This window comes from Opisthocomus hoazin, chromosome 20 (genome assembly GCF_030867145.1).
Source record: "Opisthocomus hoazin isolate bOpiHoa1 chromosome 20, bOpiHoa1.hap1, whole genome shotgun sequence".
Lineage (NCBI taxonomy): Eukaryota > Metazoa > Chordata > Aves > Opisthocomiformes > Opisthocomidae > Opisthocomus > Opisthocomus hoazin.
This window is the reverse complement of record NC_134433.1, coordinates 8,979,814-9,003,821: the sequence shown is the minus strand read 5'-3', so window position 1 is coordinate 9,003,821 and position 24,008 is coordinate 8,979,814. Positions and strand designations below refer to the sequence as shown.

The window sequence follows — 24,008 nt, the reverse complement described above, 5'->3', positions numbered from 1 at the left end:
GCCCCACGGGAGGCGCAGTCCCGCCGGCAGCCGCCATGGCGGGCGGAGCGGGCCGGGCGCCGCGGCTTCCAGCCCCAGGTGCCCCGCACCCAGAGGGCCCCCCAGGGTGCCCGCACAGCCCTCGGCGGGACAGGCTGCCTGGGAAGGGCCCGGTCCGCCGGTACCCTGCCGCTAGCAGCCGTCCCGGGGCGTAAGCAGCGCCTCCGAGCTGCTCCCAGCACCCCGGCGCCAGCCCCACGCACCAGTACAGGCTAGGGGGGACCTGCTGGAGAGCAGCTCTGCGGAGAGGGACTGGGAGCGCTGGGGGGGTGACAAGGTGACCATGAGCCAGCAGTGTGCCCTGGCTGCCAAGAAGGCCAATGGGATCCTGGGGTGCATCACGAGGAGCGTGGCCAGCAGGGCGAGGGAGGTTCTCCTCCCCCTCTGCTCTGCCCTGGGGAGGCCCCATCTGCAGTGCTGCGTCCAGTTCTGGGCTCCCCAGTTCAGGGAAGACGAGGAGCTACTGGAGAGAGTCCAGCGGAGGGCTACGAGGATGGTGAGGGGACTGGAGCATCTCCTACGAGGAGAGGCTGAGGGAGCTGGGCTTGTTCAGCCTGAAGAAAAGGCTGAGAGGGGACCTTATAAATGCTTATAAATATCTGCAGGGTGGGTGTCAGGAGGACGGGGCCAGACTCTTTTCAGTGGTGCCCAGCGACAGGACAAGGAGCAATGGACACAAACTGAAGCAGAGGAAGTTCCAGCTGAACATGAGGAAGAACTTCTTCCCTCTGAGGGTGACGGAGCCCTGGCACAGGCTGCCCAGGGAGGCTGTGGAGTCTCCTTCTCTGGAGATATTCCAGACCCGCCTGGATGCGGTGCTGTGCAGCCTGCTCTGGGTGACCCTGCTTCGGCAGGGGGTTGGGCGGGGTGACCCACAGAGGTCCCTGCCAACCCTGAACATTCTGTGATTCTGTTACTCAGCCAAGGGAAGAGCAGGATCTTACCGAGTGAAGGATGCGTGTGAGGAAAGTGGCTTGGAAGAGTGAGGACGGACAACACATCATCAACACATGACTCGGTACGAACAAGAGACAGTCCTCAGGAAGGGGCACGCCGCTTCGCCGCAGGGCCATGGGTTTATAGAAGGTTTTACCCCGGCCACGGGGCTGTCTTCGAGCTTCATCCCCACTCCCCAGCTTCCCACCGGCAAACTACCACGAGGCTCTTGAACCCTGAGCTAAAGAAAGGTTTTGATCAACTGCCTGTCTCAAAGCAACACCGCCCAGAACATTTTTAATACTCCTAGAGTGCAAATTTAAAGTCTATTTTGGGGGAAAAAAAAAGTCTCCCTTAAGTTTTCATAACCTTTAATAGATAAAATACAGATACAAATGGACTTCGTTTATCAGCACCTAACACTCTGCTTGCAGACAGAGCATTTCCCCATGAGACCCCAACACATCCATCTCCTGGACTACAAACAAGAACCTGTAGCCAGTATTTAAGAACAGCAAACCTGAGGCTAAACAAGATGATCATGTGTGTCAAGGGCAAGCCTGTCCTCCTAAACTTGGAAGACGCGGTTTCCACAATACCTGTTTTCACCTGTTACAGTATAATCAATGAAGAGCTGCCCAGTGCACTCCGTAGCGCCTCAGGAGTGACCGACCGTGGCAAGCTGAACTGAATCCCTCGCGCAGCTCCTCATACAGATACTTATCATCAACACAACTCCAAGCCAAACCCCACTCGGTGTCACCGACCTGTGTTGGACACCCAGTCCTCCCGCACCACACTTCACCCACAGACCACAGATTTACCATCTTGAGCGGACAACCCCATTTCCTAGCAGTTCTGAGCAACGCGCGTGGGAAAAGCTTGCCTTAACACCATCTCCTCAGGGACTTGCTTTTTCCAACCCCTGCTTTTTCACCAGCTGCCTCAAGACTACAGAATCATACAAAGGATTAACAAAACAGGATCCACCAGAAATTTTATTCAACTGACTGTCTGAGATATTTGAGCAGTTCTGACTCCAGAAAAGTTTTCTTCCCTAGTGCTCCGAGCCATTTAATAACGGTCAGAAGCGCGCACGTGTGGGGCTGGGTTTGTAGAACTACCTATTTAAACAAACCAGTCAGATTCAACCTGGGTCATCTGAACACGCAGTTTTGGGGCAAAAGCCACCAAAATGTAGTCTCAGCCTGCAAGCGCGTTCAGACAGAGGCACATTCCAGAAACCCAACCGGCAAAATGAAACGGCTGCATTACGCTGCATGTTCCATTTCTTACAATTCAAACAAGACTGGAGACAATAGCATCTCAGATTAAAAAGCTTTTGCCATCGAAACAGGGACTTACACTTTCAACCATCTTGTAGCTGTTTTATCCAAGAATAAAAAAATGAGTTAAACCCCCAAAAGTTGGTTTTGTCCCCTGTAAAGTTTCCTGTATCAAATACTTGAAAAAATGCTTTAGAAATCACTTTAAAGAAGTACCTATGGTCTTGTTAACTGAAATTGACAGGAAGTGGTTTCCAGTTTTACGTTTTTGGCTCCATTGGATTAGTATTTCCATTACCAGCACAATAAATTCCCTGATTGGGAAAGACACTGGTAGCCTGGAAGTGTCTTGGATTAGACTGCCATTTCATAAAGTGCTTGTGTTCAAAACCATAGAGTTGTCAAAAAGCGTCCTTTCTGCGACGGGGAATGAGAGTCCCCAGTATGGAACTTTATTCAGGTCAGTCTCTCCCAGTTGTCGCTGGGTTTTGGCACAGACATTTATTAGCCTCCAAGGCGCTGGCCTTCTCCCCACGCAAATCCTCCCGGTCGTTCCTCTGGCAAGGGATTGTAATTAGGATCATCTTCCGGGGTATCAAATATTGCTTTCCTGAAGAACAGAAAAGATTTTTTTTTTTTTTTCCCCTTTAGAATATGTGTTTCACAGTAAGACCAAGACTGCTCAAATCCTACACATGTAACAGCATCCTCCCTCAGAAACAGCCTGACAAAGCATTGGTGATTTGTACCCAAGTCACACTTGCTCTCCAGTTAGAAGCCATCTGGAAGAAGGTCTATAATTATGTGCCTAAATCAACCGAGACTGACGAGATTCAGCAGAAAGTTAAAATTCCACCTCCAGAGCAAGGCAGAATTCTACACAGCTATCATGTTCCCCCAGAGCAGGATGAGGGAGCAAAACAGGAATGGGATACTGAGGAGCTCTTCACATCTTGAGAAGGGGACAAAGTAAGAGCTGAATACAGGCAGTATCGTCTCAGTCTCACAAGCAGGATGCAGGCATTGACACGCAGCCTTGAAATCCACAGAAGAGTCTGCATTTGAGACAATGTTAGAGGCTTGGGTTTCCTATTTATTACAAAAATCATGCTTAATCTCATAAGTTATTTTGCCACTTTCAAAACAAGTTTTAGAGGTTCTCTCTCTGTAGATTTGTTTGTCCAGAAACAGAAGCACAACAGATTCTTTGAAATAAATGAACAAAAAAATCATAGGCTGCATACAAGCAACTGTTATATCCAAAATGTCTTAAAAGTGTGTTTAATGACAGCTTTTAGAATAGCTAAAGGGATTATTTCTCTTCACCAGAGTGACAGACCATTTCAGAGAAGTTTTCAGAACAGGAAAAAAGAAAATACCCAGGGGTATTACAGGATTACAGCTAACACATCAGAGAAAATTAAAGCATCTGGGAAAAAAATCCACAATTCTAGACCCAGACAAGAATCATAAGCAGCCTTCTGAACACGGACACGTAAAAGGATTTAAACAGCAGTCTGAAGGCAGGCTGACACGTCTTCCACAGAGGAACAGAGTTACTGAGACAGCATGCATCGCTCCAACAGCCTTAAGATCCCTCCTGCACACAGCTGGGTGTACATACAGTCTGCGAAAATGGGAAATCTCAAATGTACCCTTATTGCACATGTGTAATCGGATGCTCAATTTGTCTAGAGCTGCGTTTATAGGAAGGTAGCCCTCACCAGAAGCAGCCTTCAGCTGCTAAGGCCAAGTGAGATCAGTGTAAGCCTACAGAAAGGTCTGGCACACCTGCTCTGGGACCGCCATTCCTGCAGCCATCACCCGGTACAATTACTTGCTGAAGACAAAGCCTATACTGAACAAAAATAAACTACCAGTGTAAGTCCAGTCACACAGGAATGGCTCATCAGTTAAACTAAGCATGGGTCTGAATACAGCATTTTAAGTACCCAAGCCTCTGGAGTCCAGCTCAAACGAAAAAAAAGAGACTCAGTTCAGCTCTAGACAGTTCTAAGAGTCCCACAGAGCTCAGCTTTCAGCATCTCAACTGCACGTCATTTAGGCAAGCTACTCTCACCCAGGCTGCTGTACAGCGTTACAGATGATTACAGCTCGCTACATAAGAGGGAACCGAGTAGGAGTAGCACCACTCAGTACTATGAACACTGAAGTCTTTTGCCAAAATTGTGAAATGAGGATGATCTACAGATGAAAAAAACTACCAGATACATTATGTTTAATACCTCAGTGACTGTTGACACACAGCAGGACTCCAAGACACGTGCATCTTTGGTGCCACCAACAGGCAAAACTCAGTCAGCAAAGACTAACAAGTGTTACCAAAGAAACCAAGGGTGACAAAACCCCTCCAGCCCTTCTCCGCCAGAAGTCAGTTCCCACTTACACACCTGTAAGATCCTCCTCCCTTGTTTGGCAACAGGAGTTAAATAAACGAGCAAGCACAGACATGCTACAATTCTGCCTTGAGCTCCCTAATTTACCAGAAGTTGATGTGACTGAATTATAAACAGTTTTCCATATAAGCGCTTTTTCTACACCCGTTCCAAATCAGACGCCAATACTTACAGGACAGACGGCGTTCTGAGAAGCCTTCCACCACCGGGCTGATTGGGAAAGACATCCTCTAAGAAGAAATATATATGTCCAACAGCAATGCCTAGTATGTAAAGAAAAGTCAAATGGTGATTTCTTCAATAGTTCTCCTTTACAACTTTCAAACACTTCACTAAAGTTTTCAGGAAAAAACCCCTCACACATTGATTGTTTCACAGAAAATATGATAAGAGATTTAGAAATACTAAAAACAATGCAGCGCATTGACATCAGATGTAAAGCTTAACCTACACAACAAGACATTAATACAAGGAAAACTGCTTGTCATTATTAAACATATTGATGTTATGGCTTCATTAGAATTGATTAAAGTAGTAACATAAGCTATTTTGCATCAATAGGCTGATGCCCACAATCAGATTATGTACCTGGGCTGACTCCATGCAATAAAAAGCCAAAGCATCAGAAGCTCTTCCCATCCTTGTCACAGTACGAAAGATGCTACGGTGTTTAGAAATCAGAAAAGCCTGGGATAAATATACCACCATTATACCAGACTGACTAACACTAAGCAAGAGGCATTCAGCCTTTTGCTTTTTCCACATTTTTTATTTCATGCACAACATGAGCAGGAACAAATCCTTGTGATTCTTGCAGTTCCTTACCCAGGAGATCCACAATGATGGAGTTCCCCAGAAGCAGTGAAAAGCCCATCAGTACCCAGGGTAGAAATGGGGCTTGAAAGATGAGAAGACCAAAAAAGTTCATACGGACGTAGGGATTCCTGCGGCTCCACACATACACGAGCATTATTGTGAATGCCTGACCCAAGAAAACCAAGTTCACAAACAGGCCAAAGAGCTGTGACGGGCAGTTAAAGAAAACAGTTCACCAAATAGTTGTTGTAAGGTCAAGCATGAGCAGAATTCTCCAGCTTGACCTGTACTCTTGTATTTGCCATATAACCCTTAGCTCTGCTTTCCCAGGTATCTAACCTAATGTACTGTCGATCAAATTCAACACCTGTAGCAGGATTCAGGTTCCCTGTAGCACAAATAATCCCTTTAAAGTATAATTTAGCATGAAATCACTGAAGCAGCAGCACTTCCCTTCGACAGCCTGAGCATGATTATGCACCTGAGCGGTCCCCTTTTATCTGATAATCTCATTTCCATAATCCTGTCTGTCAAGCAGTGAAGCCTGACAGCGCAGCCCGGTGTTTAACAGCAACAGTCACAAAGCATTCAAAACTACTTTAACAAATACTGTTATTCCTCGTACTATAAACAAAATATATTATCACCTAAGAAATAAGATAAATGTAACATTGTGGTTTCAGTTCTCGTTCACATACCTTTAGCCTCACTACAGCAGTTTTGAATATAAAAAGGATACAGTCATTAAAAGCCCTCCAAATAGGAACATAAATACAAAATCTGCTGTCCGACCTCGAAAAGAGCCTTCTTCAAGCATTCGGCAGTAACGATATCTGGAGTCGCAGGTCAGGAAAATCTGATTGCAAATGAGTTGAAAGAAAGATCCAAGCGGAACAGGGTTCACTTATACGTGAGCTTAGATGGAAGTTTTGTATCCATTTACTTCATCAGCTGTCTCTTTCTGGGTGCCCCAACAGAGAGAGCAGAGCCAGGAGAAAAAAGTTACTTGGAATTTTCTCCTGTATGTCAGAACCAACCTGAAGGATCAGGCTTGTACAATGAAGTCTTAACACTGGAGAAATAAGTGGCAAAATTCTTGACAACTTAAGAAGGAAATCCCGTTGATGTGCACTCACGACACCAGCGAAGTCGGCACCACTGAACTCCCAGGAACCTCACGGTGGAGTGGAACTGAACCTTTGCCTCTAGGCAACGCATCACAACGTGCCTGTACTCTGGAGCTCTGCTCTTCAAGGAAAGAAAATAAACTCGACAAAGGATACAAAAAGATCATGTTAAATAAAAAATTAAAGCCAACTGGTCCAAAGAACAAGTAGTTTGTGATTAACCTCCATACCTGGAAAAAGAGACAAACACAAGGACCTTAAACATGGCAGCTTATTTTTATTGTGTAAATACAAAAGCAAGTAATGATCTAACCGAAACCTCCTTCACAGTCACAGAATCACAGAATGTTCGGGGTTGGCAGGGACCTCTGTGGGTCACCCAGTCCAACCCCCTGCCGAAGCAGGGTCACCTACAGCAGGCTGCACAGCACCGCATCCAGGCGGGTCTGGAGTATCTCCAGAGAAGGAGACTCCACAACCTCCCTGGGCAGCCTGTGCCAGGGCTCCATCACCCTCAGAGGGAAGAAGTTCTTCCTCATGTTCAGCTGGAACTTCCTCTGCTTCAGTCTGTGCCCGTTAAATGCCAATGTCAATGAATCATTCACTGACAGCCAACGAATCTATGACCTATGCTCAGATACAGCGACTGCTGCTCGAGCTTCGTTAGCGTTTTTAAAAAAGAAACTTCAATATGAAAAGCCGCAGCCGTGCGCAACACTCAGTCTTGAGCAGACGAGCACCCACAAGCCCCACAGCGCACGCAGAGCCCTCCCCCGCTTCAGGAAACGCTTACTTGGAAGTGTTTAAATATGAGCTCGGGGTTGAAATACAGCTGGAAGGGTGTGATCAGTTCCAGTTGCTGAAAGAGAAGGGAACATCTGATGGACTCGGCACCCAAGCGTCGCCCCGGGGAGCTCCCAGCCAGCACCCGGCGAGCCCCGGGGCCGCCTCACGCCCCCCACGCCGGCACCGCTCACCGGGTCTCACGGCGGGGCTCCGGGGACCCCCGGCTCCCCCCCGCCCCGCAGGCCCCGCCTGCCCCCCCCGCCGCTCCCGGGCACCCTCCCCTCCCCGGCGGCCGCGGGGGGCGGCGGGGCGGCGGCGCTCACCACGGCGGCGGTGGTGAGGACGCAGGCGGTGGTGTAGGCCCGCGTCACCGGCGGCACCTGCAGGTACTCCTGCCGGAAGGTCTGGTACGCCATCTTAGCGCTCCCCGCACCGCTTCCGCTTCCGCCACGCACCGCGCCGCGCCTGCGCGCACCGCCCCCCGGCTGCGCTCCCTCGGCGGAGCCAATCAGCGCCGGCAGCGCTCTCGTTGGCCGAGCCGCGAGCGCCGCCTCTCGCTCCCCTCGCTTTTCCCGCCCCCCGAGGGCTGGAGCGCTTGACGATTGGGCGACGTGCTTCTCTTCGCGGTCACTGATTGGCTGCCGGTGCGGCTGCTCGCCTGAGAGCGTTCGAACGAGGCGGGAAGCGGTGGAGGAGCAGAGCGGGCGGAGGGGACTCGGCCCCGGCGCGGGAGGAGCGGCCCCGGCGCCTCGGGTAACGGCGCGGGTAGGCCCCGGCGCCTCGGGTAGGCCGCGGCTGCGAGCTGGGCCCGCCCCGGGGCCTGCGCCCCTCCCGCTCCGCTCCCTGCCGGCCCTCAGCCGGAGGGCCGCCGCCATGTCGGTCGACCCCATGGCCTACGAAGCGCAGTTCTTCGGCTTCACGCCCCAGACGTGCATGCTGCGCGTCTACATCGCGTTCCAGGACTACCTCTTCGAGATGATGCTGGTGGTGGAGAGCGTGATCCTCAAGAAGCTGGACGCATTTCCCGGCTGCAAGGTCAGCCCCTCCCAAGTCCGCAAGAGCACGGAGAAGTTCCTGCTCTTCATGAAGGAGCACTTCGATCAGCTCTTCAGTAAAATGGAGGAAGTGCTGCTGCAGCTGGTGCTGAACGTCCCTCGGCACGTGCTGCTGCCCGAGGACAAGGCCCACGAGCAGTACCCCTGCACTGAGGAGCAGTTCCAGGCGCTGCAGGACGAGATCCGTCAGCTGCAGCAGCAGTACAGGGCGGAGGCGTCCGCCGGGCAGGCCCTGCACGCGGAGCTGGAAGAACAGGAGGCTGTTCGGGCCGAGCTGGAGAAGATTCTGCAGTGGTTTGACGGGCTGGAGAATATCTGCAGAGAGCACGGGACCGGCAACTTCAAAGAAAGCTTTGCGTTCCTGACACAGAACTCGAAGAAACTGCAAGACGTGCTGAGAGATGTTGAAGAGAAAAGGAAAAAAATAAAGCAGCACGATCAGCTATTGTAATAGAAATGCAGAAAAGGCAACAAAAATCATTCAGACAGCTTGCTTTAAATGATAGGGGCTTATCTTTCCAGAAGCGTCTCCCCTAATCCCTTACTCCTCCAATCCTGTTGGGATCTAGACGAAAAGCTGTTGAACTGTCAGTTGGGACCTGTTTAGCACCTCTCTTGGGAAGCAGGGAGAGGAAAAAGCCTGTAAAATGTAACTCTGAAACTGGTGCCTGGGGACAGATTTTGGGTTGGATGACCTGGCTGTGAAGGTGCCTTACTGCCCTCCTGACCGGTAACTGAGCACAACCTGTGAGAACGTCGAGGAGCCTGACACCAGCTCGGAGTCGCTGGTTTTGTCAGTGAGGATGTCAGGACTTTGTGCCGGTTCCCCGAAGGAATGGCGTCGCAGAGGCAGCGTCATGTCAAGGCTCTGTCTGGGGTGTTTGAGAAGCCAGTGGCCAGGAGATCCCTGGAGAGGGGTGAGACGGCGACGCTGCTGTCGAGGCGCAGCTGAGAAATAGATCTGTTTGCATCAACACTGCATTTCAACCCAGTTTCTGAGATTCCAGGGTCACCGCTTCACAGGTGTTTGCAAAGAGGCAGCCGGTGCTTTCTTCAGGCACGGCGCGCGCGCGCTGCTCTGCGGACACAGAGGCCACTGGAGGAAACGAGCAGCTCGATCGCTTTGTCCTACTTCAGCTTCTGTTGCTTTATAGATACTTCTTGTTTGGTTGGGTTTATTTTTGTTGTCCAGTGTCCTTTTTCTACTAACCAGTAGACTTCACTTTATTCATGTTCAGTCAGATTTTCCTGTACAGATGTTGTGAGGACTGACAGTTAATTAAGCTTGTTCCGTCTGTACTTGATTCAAAACGCCCCGTGGTCTGCGTGCATCCCTCCACTGCCCGCCGCAGGCTTTGAATCTCCCGCACAGACCTATCATGAAATACCAGTACGAATTTCTACTTTACTAGCATAGGTGTTGGAGAGGCATTAAACTTGTGAATAATCTAGAAGTTACTGCAATTAAAAAAAAAAGTACTAAAAGCATAAAATACACTTTGCAGTTCTTTCTTCTCCAACTCCTGAAGAGTTCCTCTGGAATCAGCTTGGTAAAAGCGGTATCTTTAAACAGACATTGCCAGGGCAGCTCCCCGGGCCCGGGCAATCCCCTGGGATCAACCGCAGGCACTCACGCAGCGTTACGGCGTCCGGTGAAGGGGTTTTCTTTCCTGCTTCCCCTGCTGCTGCAGCAGCTCATCCTTCAGCTGCGGGTTCCAACGGCATCGCAGGAGCTTTCCCAGCCCCACCAGTGCTCGCGCATTTGTGGGGCCCCTCAAGGTCCAGCTGCTGGTGAGCAGTTCAGCATCCCCTGACCCCGTCCGCAGTGGCCTCTCTGTCCGTCCTTGTCCCACTCTCCATGGGCTCCGGTCCCTCGCGGAGGCTGACCTGGCACGTCAGAGCAGTGATGGCCTTGGCACGCGTCCCCTCGGTGACAGTGGTCCAGGCACGAGGCAGGAGGGGCCAGGGTGCTGCAGGAGCTGGACCTGGGATCAGCTTTTAAAGAACGAGGAGAACTTCCCCGTAATTGATTTTAACGTTCGTCTTCCCTAAATGATTGCATGGAGCTGGAAGATTCAAAGAGCCCCAGGCTGGGAGCGAGGTACTTTACAAGACCCAATGTAAAAAAATATAACCAGCAGGTGTAAAATGTTAGCAAGAGCCTTTTGTAGAAGTAAAGCAGCCTTACTGTCGTGCGCTTGGTCCACCAAATGCCCCGGCAGCAGAGCTGAGGCTGAAGGGGAATGAAGCCACTGGTTGTCTTACCGGGGTAACACCCACTTCGGGTCCGGGGACACGCGGGAGCGCCGAGGCTTGTCGGGGCTGAGGCCATCCCAGCAGCCGGGTGCGCTGTCGGGATGGGAAAGGGCTTCGAGCCCCACTGCGGCTACCAGGACTGTCAGATTTTCAGCAGAACTCACCTCAAGGAATAGAAAGCCCTCGCTGGCTGCGGGGAGGACGTGCAGCCGGCTTTGCAGCCCCCACGCACGGAGGAGGGGGTCGGGTGCAGTGGGGAAGGAGCCGGCTCTGTGTCCAGGGGGTGGTGGTGTCCCCAGAATGTCCTGCAGACACCTGGGCATTCCATTCCCAGTGCAAGGGGAAATAAGATAAATTAAGAATTTTTGTGGCAGCTTTCACGGCCAATTCAAGCACTCGGGGCCAGGTGGTGCAGCCCTCCTTGGCATATATGCTGCCTGACGGTGTAATTAGCAGCCACTAATAAACCCAAACCTGGCAAAACTTCAGCCTGGGGCTGGGGAGGGTGTTACCGTATGCCTCCTCATTAAAAGCTTTAATTACAGGCAGGAAGCGCCGGTGGCAGCCACACGCTTTAATTGCTTCACCTCAAGCTGGCGATGGGTCAGCTCCCTCCCTTGCTGTCGATCCCATGGTGGCTCGGGGCTGCTGTCCCCGTCCCTGTCCCACAGCAGGGCTGATGGGACCAACAGGGTGGGGAGGAGATGCTCCTGCGACACCATCCCTTTATAATGACAAGAAAAACAAACAAACCTGTTATGCCAAAAATTTTTCTTTCACAGGGATTTTGGCTGGCCCAGAGTAAGCAAGAGCATCCCCCTCCCTGAAACACAGCCCTGAGAACCTCCCCTGCCAAAAAACCCCCGAGATCGGGGCAGGGCGGCAGGCGGGCGCTGCGAGGCACCGCGGGGATGCGAGTTCTTGCGGCTGCTGTGCGTGGCGGCTCACCCCTAAGGTGTCTGCTCATCGCACGCTGGAAAATCGGGTGGGAGGGAAAGCGCCGAGCACCTCGGTGGGATTTACGGCGAGCTGCCCTGCTGCTGCCCTCCCTGCGTTAAAATAAATGGGGCGTGGAAAATGGGCGTTCAGAGCACGCTAGTGGCAAAACGCTGATTTACTCAGGCGAAGAAACTCGGTCAGGGCTTGGCTGCTGATGGCTCCTGGCCGTGTTTGCTGGACCTCTCTGGAAACTGCTTTAGGAAAGAGCACGATAAATGGTGTTTTCCTACTCAAGGAGGAGAAAGGAATAAACCTGGAAGTGTCGGGCAACAAAGGGGTCCCTTGCATGTACAAGATTTTCCCCTCCTTCCCCCCTCCCGTTAATTAAACCATAGGAAAGAGGGAGCGTGATTGAACAGCCTCTGCTGGCGGGACGCCTGGGAGGCGGCGGCGCAGCGTGGCGCGGAGCAGCGCGGATGACAAGGAAGGGTGAAGTCTGTGACGGGGTTACTCCCAGTTGGGGCTGTGTCTTCTGAGGGCTGATGGCTCGCCCTTCACTGGGGAGAGGAAAAGCCACGTCCCTCGCGCTTTGGGTGCTTCCCCGGCCGTTCGCCCTGCCCTGCACCCGTCCTCCCAACGCTGCAGCTTTAGGTGGCAGTCGCGGCTCCCAAGGCCGAGCTGGTAATCAAAAAAAAATGTGATTCAGAGGTTGGTTTCGCTCCAGCTCGGCTGTAACTAAGGACTCAGGCTTTTGCTTTCAAAACCACCGCCCGTTTGTAGCTGGACTGTGCCCAAAGCCTGAGCAGCGACTGCTCCCCAGCACCCAACCCTGCAGCTCGTACGCACACGCACCCCGCATCTGATACCAGACCCAGCAGACGCGTCTTCCCCTCTGCTGCTGGAAATCATCACAGGAGACTTAATTTCATCCTGCAAAGGAAAAAAAAAGAGAATAAAAGAAGCAAACGAACTGGAGAAGTAATGTCAAGGCAAGACTGAGCCTTTGGAGCTGGTTTCCCTGTGTGGACCCTGCCAGACAGCAATGCCCGCAAACCGGACACTTTGGACCCGGTGGTCGCCCGCCTGCAGCCCCTCTGCTTGCTGCCCTCGCACCCGCCAGCTGCTCGGATTATTTTTGTCCCCTTCCCCCAGCAGCTCCCCAGTCTGGCCCCTCACCGCACACCCCCAGCCCGGGCAGCCACGGCTCCCGTCCGCCTGCTGCTGGGGATTTGATCACCTCTCGTTTCCCCGCAGAAAAGAAATTCTCCTGCTGCTTTGCCTCTCTTCTCCCTCCCAGGCTGTTATTACCCCTACTTACACAATTCAGAATGTTATTCCCTCCTGTCACCTTAATTTCTAATAATTAGTATTTGGTGTAATGCTACAGCAGAAGTCAGCTCTTAATGAATATTATAATAAGCACTAAATTATAATGTACTGCTCGAGAAATCCGTTTTGAAACGCAGCCCATTTAAAAGAAAATGAGGGGAGGGGCTTTCAAGCCATTTAGCTGGCTGGATGAAAACCCAAATCGAGTCCCCAGTGAGATCCTGAAATGACCACGAATACACGGAGAAAACCCTTCCCGGACCGGGCGAGGGCTGTCGGGGGCGTTTACTGGCCTGGGCCCCGCCACTGACCCCGGCTCGGGGCTGGATGCGCGACGGTGGCAGCGACGTGATGCACCCACTGGGGCTGGGATGCCGCATCCCGGGGGAACGAGCAATTACGTGCGTTCAGTATTTCCTTTACTCCCTGACAAAACGCTGGGGTACCGATCCACCCAGCGTGGGAGTGGGTGATAGCATTAATCAGCAAAAGCGCTCGTGCACTAACGAGTCCTCGAAGTCCCCGTTCGCACACCCCAGCCTCTGCCGGTCCCTCTCACGGAGCCGTTCTCCTTCCTGTCGTGGTGCAGCAGGTTCAGCCCCGTTGCTATGGCACCGGGGCACATCTGGGCATGTTTTTCTGAGCTTATCAGACGAATCGCTTCTCCGGCAGCACACAGCAGCGTGGTGCCTTCCTGAACCACGAAGGCTCGGCTGGTCGGATCGCCGCGGTACTGAACGACCCAGCCCCACAGGGAGTTTCAGCTCCTCGGTCACTGATCTGGCGTTGGCGTGCCAGAAAGAAGCTAGGAAACCCAGCTGAGGGGATGGAAAAAAGGAGGGTAAAAATTTGAAGCGATATTCAGTGGCTGCTGTGGGCCCGTGGGCGCTGGTGGTGGAGCACATCCCCGTCTCCAGCACCGGGCCAGCCCATGGCCCCGGCAGCTGCCGACCCCGGCCATTCCTGCCGTGATTTTGGGAGAGCCACAGCCGCCCGTCCTCATCACCACGCTGGAGAGGATCATTCCCGTAGCAAAAATGCAAAAGACCAGATTTGTTAGGAATAAGCATCCCCAGGTGAGAACCAAAGCTGCATGGCTTGTAAAATTCAGGAAAAAACCCTCTCTGCTTTGAATGGGGCTGTACCCAGAAGAAGGTAATCGCTGTGTCCTTTGTTACAAGTAACGGGGCCACCAAGTGCTTTTTGCCCAGCGTTTGTGAAATAAATGGCAGGTTGTGCTGGGAAACACCAGTGGTCCTCTCGGCGTGCAGGCTGCTGCTCGAGCAGAGCAGGGAAACGAAGCTGTAACAGCCTGATGCGACGCACGGCCGCGCCTCGTTCTCTGCCAGCCGTCTGGGGAGAGGCAAGGAGCGGCTCAGACCGGGCCAGTTCTGTGACCGGACGAGTCTCCCAGCTCACGGCAGCTGGCTCAGAGCACAGAGTGGCTCCTGCTTTCTTCAGGGAGGGAGGAAAGGGAGGTTAGGGATTTCCTAAGCGACGCCCACATTGGAGACTTTGCTGAAGCAGATAAAACGGCAAAGCCCCCCCAGAAACAACGCGGGGGATTCAGCAAAACTGAGCGTTCACCCCCCAGCGCATCCCCTCCCGACAACGCAACGGCCAACAGCCCAGCTCTGCTGGGAAATCGCGCTGCGGGATACGGTGCACCCAGGTGTCGTCTTTTTCCACGTACTTTCACTGAAGACCTGGGCCGGTGTGTGAGACCATTCCTGGCTGGAAAGGTTTTGGTTTCCCCATTTCTGTCCCCCAAAAAATCAGCTCATGGGGAGGGGAAGCCGAGCGCGGTTCGCTCAGCCAAGGACTGAGCACTGTGCCCCGGCGCGATGGGCTGGCTCGGGGACACCCGGCCCGGCTGCTCCCTCGCGCCCAGGACTGGGCTCCTCGCGGGCAGCCCGCCGCGGTGCTCGGGAACAGGCTGCGAAGGCGTCAGGAGAACAGATAACGCCCGGGAGATCTCGGTGAACGGACGAGACGCCCGGTTCGCTACAAGTGCTTTGTACCGCGCGTCCGTTCACGTTCCGTCTCAGAGGGTGCTCGCGGTTCCTGTGCCGGTGCGTTAAGGGGGGTGTTTAGCATGAGTGGTTACTGAGCCCATCGTGTGTCTGTTTGGGCTGAACATTAATGACAGGTGATGAGGCAGATGCCCTCACCTTCTTTTTTCTTTCTTTTTTGGTGTTATAAAAGCAAGAAGAGTGCGGTGCCTCCGCATGCCTTACCTGGAGGAAGGTGCCCAGCGCACCGTGGGATGGGCTGGCCAGTCCTGCCCAGCAGCCCCAGACAAGCCTGGGTTTTGCTGGGATTTCCACAACCATGCTGAGTCAGCTCGAGCCCAGGACAACCCCTCTTTTTCAAAGCAAATCGCACATTTCTTCGGAAGCAAATGCAATTAAGGCAAGACAACTTCTCAGGTCGCGTTACGGCAAGCTGCTGTACCGATGTAGTACATGTAGATGATGTGGTACCGCAGCACGACAGGTCCCTGAGCCTCTTTGTCCAGGGAGAAGCCCAACGGGGGAAGCACAGGGACAAAAGGAGCGGTGGAAGCCCGTTCAGCCCCTCTTTGCCGCTGCTAAAAGCACAGAGTGGGCCTGAACAGCAGAAAGCACGCGAGAGCCAGCAGCAAGCGCGTCAGGAACCCCACTTACGCCAAGGGTCATTTCTGTGGACTTTATTGTCATTGTCTCTTCAGTTCTAGAGTACAAAAGCATGCAAAAAATAGCCTCTCTATTCATGGTACATATTTACAGTGTAATGGCCACGTGCCATCACAGTACTGAGTGCATATACATCATGCTCGAGTCATAGCAGAGTACATACAGGGTCATATATTTAACATCAAGTGTAACAAGAGACTTAAATCCTAACAGAACAGGCCTATAAATCAGAAACAGCAGCAAAATTACAGCACAGAGGATCCAAATTATATCCTCGAAAGTTGCAATTTATTTTTTCTTTAATTTATATTACTTATTTTTTTTGCACACTTTGACTGATGGCTTGTGGTTACTGACTGAGGGCCTGGGTGTCTGCGAGACTGAGCATAAAAGGCTTTCCTTCGGGGAAGGGAGGTTGGAAGGCAGCGACTAAGCTCTCGAGCTCCTTTCTTCCCCTGGTCCCAAGGGAGTCTGTGTTCAGAGTAACAGGGCCGTGGGATAATCCAGGTTAATTCAGGTTGGGAGGGACCTGATCAGAGCATGGTCTCCTGTAGGAGGCTCTGGGCCAGAAAAGAAATCCCTTTCACTGCTTTGCTCAGCAAACACCACTGCAAATGTGCCCTGGTAAAGTGGAGAAGTTTGGTACCCGAACTAAGCTACAGATACACACAAAACCCCACAATCTGCTTGCTGGACCCCAGCGTTCCTGCTGGACACCTGATGTGCTCACACTCTCAGCAGGACCCCCCAGCACCGCAGCACAGTCCTCCTTCCTTTGGAAATGTTTTCAAATTCACCGAGATCCCCATCCCCTCCAGGCAAGAAGGAGCCCGCCTTGCCTGCCATCACCATCCGACACAAATGTGAGATCGCGGGCCCCAAAGGAGCACCGACTTTTACTGTCACAGAACAAGAATACTGAGTGGCTAGCGCAAAATCCTGAAGATGTGGGCTCTTGCGCCTGGAAATCACTGATGAAGGTTTCCAAGGCCATAAATGATCCCTGTAGCTCGCACAGCCAGGCTGCCCAGACAGCAGCCCTTGCTGTGTCTGTTCTGGAGCCCCTGCACTAGCTGCACCACCCAAGGATACCTTGCAATCCTGCAACAGCTTCTCACATGTCCGATGGTGCTGTTTGGTGCAAGAAAGCCCAAAGCACCGCTATGGGACACTGCCCGCTGCAGCCAGCGGGGGATGAGGGGCTCTGAGCATGAGCGAGGGCAGCCAGGACCCTCAGTGAGAGCCGGTGCCTGTGGCTGGTGGGGTGAAGATCATGGGTTTCTTGGGCAAGGTGTGAGAAGAAAAGCACTGAGCCAGAGAGCACAAACAAGTTCCCCCAGCCAGGCACCACAAAAATGGAGAACAAACCCTCCATCTGCCCCTGCTGCAGTGCTGCTGATGGCTTCAGGATATGGAGCCATGGTGAAGGAACAGAAAATTCCTCCCACCGGCTCTCCCCTGCAAGTCTGGCAATAAATAAGGAACTAAAGCCTGTTCTGCGAGTCGTTTCACTGAGCTGCCATTCGTTTTGCGTGGAGCAGCTACGCAGTCCCCTCACCAGGTTCCCTTTGGATGTGGCTGTGCACAGAATGAGCTTTCCCATGGCCAACCCCACCGCTGCCCGACCACCAGCTGCTCCCGCCTTCCCTGTTGCTTTCCCCAGGAATATTTTTTCCAGGGCAGCGAATGCTCTCAAGCATTTGTCAAACCGCTCTCCCTAGGACCCTGAACAAGGCAGCCTGGGCTGTCGCCACGCCGTGCGGAGCTGGGGCTGTATTTACGCTCAGGGTTTTGCTTGCCTTGGGGCCCAGCTGCTGGCATGCAGCAGGGGAGCCGACGACCTGCCGAAGGCAACGGGCAGGCACAGAACAGGGCATGGCGGCAGGAGCGTGCTGGGCTCCAGAGACCCCGTGCTTATCGGGTGTCCTCCCGTGGTGTATCACAGGGGACGTGCAAGGAGAAGGTACCCAAACCTGCCACATTTTCCATCTCCAACCCCCAGCCTCTCTCCGCAGCGGGGAAGGGCAGCAGCCCGTGGCGGCACCCGATGCAGGCAGCAGCCCCCCCGCGCCTCCAAGCCTGCAGCCCACCCGTGCACCACTGACTGGGCACAAACCTCCAGGTGCCCTTTCAGCTCTGAAACTCAAAGATTTCTCTAACCTGCAAGGTACAAGAAGTGAAGCACCATCCAGACAGGACATGACCAAGATACGTAACTGATGCCACCATGACCAGCAACGGACAGGCCTGACTCACCCACCCTCAAAATGACAATGAAGAAAAAATATCAGACATTTGTGGCATTCGATCTTTCAGAAAACCCAGTCTTCTGCTGTGCAGCTTGCCTCTTGTGTCTCAAGGCACTGAAAAAATAAAAAATAATCACAGTCCAGTCACACTCACTGCTGCAGGTGATTTAGCTTCTCTCGCAAGCCCGGGCTCCTGGCGCTGGCTGCGCCTCGGCTGCCCACGCTGTGGTTTCTCACTGACACGTCCCCGGGAACCACTGCCCAAAGCAGAGCCCCTGCGTGGGCACAGCTGGGGGAGGCAGCTTTATCAGCACCGTGAGTGGTTCTCCATCCACCCATTCGCGTGCCGCAATACGTCATTAAAGAGCTGGAAACCTCATTTATTTGCAAATGTGACATTTATAGCGATGTTTTCCTCCCCAAAGGGTTAAAGACCTTCACTGCAGTATTCCTCCACACCAGACACTAAAGACTAAACCAGGATTTTTACTTAGCACTGCCTCCCAAACCAAAGGCCTGTAGGTATTAATTGAGCAAGACAGAGAGAAATCTACCTCCTGGAGATCAAAAAGATATGCGGTTCCCCAACAGAGAGATTTCCTTCAAGCTCTCTCAATCTGGGCCCATCCACAGGCTGGAAAAGCCAACTACACCTGAGCAGAGCTGGCCGTGCCATCAGGCGGCGGGGGAAAGAGGAGCCCTCCCGGGACGCAGAGCCCAGCTAATGCAGCCAGAGCACCGCGGGATCTCTTATCGCAGGATGCCGGCGCTCCAGGGACACCACAGACAAGCGAGGGTTTGGAGGGGGAAATACAGAGCATGTAGAAAACCATCAGAGCGTGCCCACGCCAGCTCTTCTCACTGCTCGGAGGAGCCCTGCCACGCCAAACCTCATCCCCTCATTCACAGAGAGAAGCAAGGCAAATATTTAGCCACCCAGCTACAGAGAAAGACTTTCCTGAACAGATAAGAGGGTTGGCTGGCCGGAGATGCTTATTTTTTAATAAATACTACCTCCTTAGTCTCTTCCTTTCTTCAGAGCAGAAACAGCGTGGCTCCGAGCTGCCCTTACATGCACATAAACAAGCAAGGATTTCCCTTCAGCTAAGCGAAAAGCAGAGCGTATTTTTGCAGGAGTCCTACCAAGCCTTTGAATAAATCCGAGTGTTTCTCTTGCTGCTAGTGCACCTTTTTCATTTCATTTCATGCACGTTTTCAGGCTGCTGTCCGCAACGCGATACGGATGGTTTCTGGAGGTATAAAGGAAAGACCCACAAGGCTGGCAGATACCTGGAGAAACAAGGTATGACACCAGCTCAGCTGTACAACTCTGGTTGCTTCTTGGACCTGTGGAAACAGGTCCAAAAGGATTGCTTTCAGCAGAAATGGCAATTTTTTCAAAGTAGGTTTTGGGATAATCATAAAAACCACCCATCTCCCCCATTCCCCTCCAAAACTGAAGCAGCACTCCAGCTACACTAAAGGAACATGATGTAGAGCTAATTTGTGAATGATCATTTGTTTGGTGGCATTAATTGAGGCTGAGAACAGTCTTCCAGCAGCTGTGCCCCGCTAGCTCCCATCGCCTTGGTCATTACTGGAATAACCTCAACCACTGGATGGATTAGCAAAGTGTCTCTCAATCCCCAGATTATTCTTGCCATATATTAAAAATACAATAAATAACCCCTCTTTTGTCAGTCTTAGAGCTGTTTGAGCACGACTCAGGTATTTCTTAGACCTCGGAAGAGCCATGGGGATAAGGATTACTGGTACTCCCTTTTCTCCCAGGGCTAAGGTGACTTGCTGAGCTGTGTCCTTGTCCTGAGGTCACCCCTCTGCGCAGGCTGGGGCTCACCCAGCATCGCTCCCATCCTCCTCACCGTTGGCAGCCCCGTCCTGCTGCAGCAGAGCTCCGCCATGGCCAGCCCTGGAGGCACCAGCTGGAGAGAGCCCATTTTTCCACAAACTAGAGGACAGACAGTTTGCTCCTACTACGACCCAGTGGCACCCCAGCGCTTTGTCCCCAGCACAGACCAGGTCACATCCAGAGACCCTCTCCTCTGCAGGCAGCGGTTCCTCCTGGCCAGTCCCTCCTCCCGCGTTTGCAGAGCCCCCTCTGTGCTCTCAGACCTTCCACGCCTCCATCCCTGCCGAAGCAGGACCACCATCCTCAGAGAATGCTGAGCACACGGTTGGTGCAGGCTGAGCACACGGTTGGTGCAGGCTGATGCACAAATGCAGGCAGGATTTATCCTCTGGATGCAAGCGATGCAGAGCACAGGCCCAGAGCAGTAACGTTTACAGGACATAATCCCTTTGCCTGTTTTAAAAATTAAAGATCTCCTTAAGAAAATACATCAGCTACAATATTATTTCCCAACTTGCCAGTATTTACAGGTGAGACGTGGGGCAGAGCCCAGGCTGGTGACTGCTTCTGGGCATCCCAGAGGCGACCAAAGACAAGCGAGGGGAGGCGGCAGCCTGGGGACAGGGAGCAGAAGGCACCGACAGCAAAGCCCAGTTAGAAAAACATTGGGAACCACCAAACTAGACTGCAGAAAACAGAATGGGAACACCAGTACACCAGTCACTACCAACTATCCTCACACACATATCCCCTCGCACAAAAAATTAGGGGACTGAAAGTCCCAAGCCCTCAGGATTAACCTAAAAAAAGACAATAAGATGATTATGTAGGAACCAAATTTAATCATGTCCTTTATTTAAGTACTATAAAATAAGAATCCAATCCCATTCGCTTCCTAGGGGCACGTTCAGACCCCATAAAGCTCAAGGGAAAATACTGACATATATTTTGATGGATTGATGTCACTGTTTTTTACTCTCTAAGTGCAAGAGTGAAACTCTTGATTATACACACAGTCTGTACAGTCAACAGCCACTGAAACAGCTGCATTTGCTCTTTTAAGTGCAATCTCTCACCTGATGTCAAACTGTAGAGATGAAGCTTCTAATCCCAAGTTTAGAAGCAATCTATGGATAAAATAGCAGCATCAGCACGTGCATAAAAATTAGAGTAAAAATAAAATTAAGAATTAAAGCCTTAAAAACCCAAAAGATCAAGTTTTGATGTAATTTGTGTTCTGTAGCTTTCCTTAGTCTAAAAACTCTCCACTGACAATTTCCATCCTAGGGAGCTCTCCCAGTTTGGGTCATTTATCAGGAAATTAGAGTTTAAAAGCATCAGGTACATAAATTTTAAAAGGAGCTAAGAGATGAGTGAGGGAAAGGAAGTCACTCTTAAATAAAATAAACCCCAAACCTGCCACTTTTCTTCAGCTCCGAGAACCACATCTGTGCACAGGACTGGGTGCAGTCCCAGCTTTTGGGGAGCGCATGCTTGGTCAGCAGACGTCCTCGGCGCACTAAGCTTTTCCATGTAACAGCATCTCCCAGTGCTCCAGATCTCTACGATGTTCCAAGGCTCATTGCACACTACAGGGAATACCGTGTACTACGTCTGTTTTACGACACTGTCCTGACTAAAGCCATCGATGCTGGCAGGATTTACACTGTGCAAAAATGAGGGATAAGAAGAGAAGGGAAAAAAGAGAACAAAAGGCATAGAGAGTGACAGTGCCCACTCCAAAAGGAAGATCTCAGCCTCATTTAACTGATATCCATAGAAATTTTGCTGTCAACTCCAACAGGAGCAGGATGGTATACAGGAGTGCTTTACCTGTGTATTAAATAAAACAGTTGCCCTCTGATATAAGACCTGGCTCCGATGGAATTTTTTTTTCCTGCTGCTTGAGATAGAGAATGCAAAAAAGCAAGGAAAAAGTCTCAGGGGCAAACAACCCACGAGATGATGCTTGGCTTGCTGCATTACAAATAAAACCACATGCATCGGCCAAGACACCCAACTACAAAGCCCACACATGAAGCACAAGTGGAGAGAGCAAGGCACACACGGAGGAGCACACGGACACCTTGCACGAGGAATGCAGCCACCCACGAGGCCGAGCCAGCCCTCTGCCAGCCGCGCTGCCCGAGGACTCGCTCTTCTCCTTATTGCTGCTCTGTTCCTCCTTTCTGATTCTCTGGGTTGGTCCATTTTGAGTTTGGTTTTCTATTTTCCCCACTTTGCAGGCCCCAGACTTGGCGATGAGGGCAGATGTGTGCTAGACAACACCACGATGGGTACAAGAGCAGCAGCACGCGAGTGACCAGCCTGCAACAGCCGGGTGGCTTCAGGACGTAGCTTCATCTTCACACACATCGGGCAGCTCCGGGTCTCTGCCTCCTTCTCTGCTCCCTTGTTTTCTATGTGAATGGCAAGGAAATAAAGAGATTATAGACACATAGCACTGCAAGAAACAAAGCAGGTGGCGTTTTTTTCCAATGGGCAACCCAGGTCAACAACATCAGTATTAACAGGGAATAGCAACAAACCAGCCTGTTGTACTGGTACCACGTAAATCACTCAGCAACATCCCAGCTTGATGTGCTGCAGCGCTATACAACTGATGTCTGTACACTTGCCTGGTCTCCGCACCCTGAGGGCTGAGCTTTGCACTTCCCCGAGGGCCCTTCTCCCATCTGCAGCATCACGAGGAGGTATCTGGTTCTGGGAGAAAGTCTTGCAGCAATGTTTCCAAAAAAGACCAGCAGCTATGTTTCCAAATTATCTAGTTTGTATTTGGGGAGTTCTGGTTTGCTTGTCTTTAATCTGATGGCTTGATACCACAACTGCTTCTTCAAAGCCCCACTGTAAGTGGCAGTAAAAAATGAATGCTTCTACCAGAACCCAGTTTTCCCTATGCAAGAGCTGTTTGATTTCAGTTTCTGTGAGTTTGTCTGGTCCCCAAAACAGCTCAGCGCCCAAGAGCAGCAGACCTTAAAGCACAGCCAAGGTAACTTAGCTTGCATTGTATGTACACCATGATACCTTCAGCCTTTTGCTCCTACTCCCAATTTCTGATGTCTCCCTGTGTAGGCTTGAGGTTTGCTGTGGTGGGATGGGACACCTTACCTCTGCTGGTGGGGAGGCAGGCTCAGAGGTGCCTAGGGAATCGCTCTGAAGCACGAGTGGAGACACTGAGGCTGATGGAGCATTTTGCTGGCTTGGGCTGAGGGGCTTTTATGAGCTCCAAATCGAGCCAGCCAGGCTGGCAAAGCCTTGGCCACGCTGGCAGCCCCAGCAGCACTGCTGGATGCTGCGTGGTGGGGTACGCGCTGCCATGCTCCCCATGCCATGCATGTCATCCTCTCCAAGGATGCTTGTCATCACCCTCTTTAAATGATGTATCACTCCTTGCAGAAGCAGAGGCTCCTTCCTCCTGCACGGCACAGCTCCCTGCCCGCAGCAGCCCGGCACACCCTGCCGAGCCTGCTCCATGCCTGGGGTGGGTTCAGTGCTTCCCCGCCATCCCAAGCAGCTTCTGCCTCTCCAAAGCCCCTGTGGCAGGCTGGGAGGGGTGCAGCACAGAACAGGCTGACCGGACACCTGCGCGGTGGTGAGCATCAGCTAAACCCGGGTTGCACACAGGGTGGCAGAGATCAAGGCATCAGCGCTCCGCAGTCTGCATGAGAGCTGGAGCTCGTGCTGTGAGGCCTGAAGCTGAACATGAATCTCCATTAATTAACTCTTTTTAAAAAATATGACTGTATTTCTGCTACATTTTTTAAACCCCAGGCGAGCGAAGCCTGACCTGTGCAATTATCCAGGAGACCACATCGCTGTTAACCACAGCAGCTGTGGGAAGATCACAGCAACTGAGTATTTACACAGAGTGTTCGTGCCCAGCAAGGAATGAGCCTCACAGCACTTTCCTCCGAAACGCAGGCAGCATGGGACTGGGATGGAGTGGGACAACCTACAAACAGCTGAATCACAGCACACACACACACACACACACACTCTTTCCTAGTAAGTGCTTAATTCTTCCACTGAGTCCCCATTAAATATCAATAATCTGCCCTTGCCTAGGCTGGTGATGTCGCCTCCCTCTCTATGAAAGTTCTCTATGAAAAATGCAGCAGCAGGCAGTGGCACCAGCTACCACCGACAGCACCACGTCAGTCCCCATCCTCCTCTGCCTGCCTTCCCCTACTTCTGGAGACTCTCTGGA

General features: G+C 52.0%; 3 protein-coding genes across 4 annotated transcripts in view; 1 reads left to right on the top strand and 2 right to left on the bottom strand.

Moving 5' to 3' along the window:
- Positions 1-1,350: 1,350 nt before the first annotated feature.
- On the bottom strand, positions 1,351-7,835 carry DERL2 (derlin 2). The gene is made up of 7 exons (XM_075440416.1): positions 7,731-7,835; positions 7,415-7,480; positions 6,778-6,851; positions 6,234-6,327; positions 5,504-5,699; positions 4,851-4,941; positions 1,351-2,871 (listed from the first exon to the last, which is right to left on the bottom strand). Exons 1-7 carry the CDS (start codon positions 7,821-7,823, stop codon positions 2,766-2,768), a joined length of 720 nt encoding a protein of 239 aa, XP_075296531.1. The 5' UTR covers positions 7,824-7,835; the 3' UTR covers positions 1,351-2,765.
- A 270-nt stretch (positions 7,836-8,105) lies between these two features.
- Positions 8,106-10,082, top strand: MIS12 (MIS12 kinetochore complex component). Its single transcript, XM_075440141.1, has one exon. The coding sequence runs from the start codon at positions 8,281-8,283 to the stop codon at positions 8,911-8,913; it is 633 nt and encodes a 210-aa protein (XP_075296256.1). The 5' UTR covers positions 8,106-8,280; the 3' UTR covers positions 8,914-10,082.
- Positions 10,083-15,660: 5,578 nt separating this feature from the next.
- Positions 15,661-24,008, bottom strand: part of CAMKK1 (calcium/calmodulin dependent protein kinase kinase 1) — a 110,387-nt gene continuing 102,039 nt past the window's right edge. For both annotated transcript variants that reach the window (XM_075440064.1, XM_075440063.1), the window contains one exon: positions 15,661-22,200. In XM_075440064.1, the coding sequence (XP_075296179.1) occupies positions 22,128-22,200 (73 nt within the window). In that variant the 3' untranslated portion in view covers positions 15,661-22,127. The remainder of the gene's footprint in view (positions 22,201-24,008) is intronic.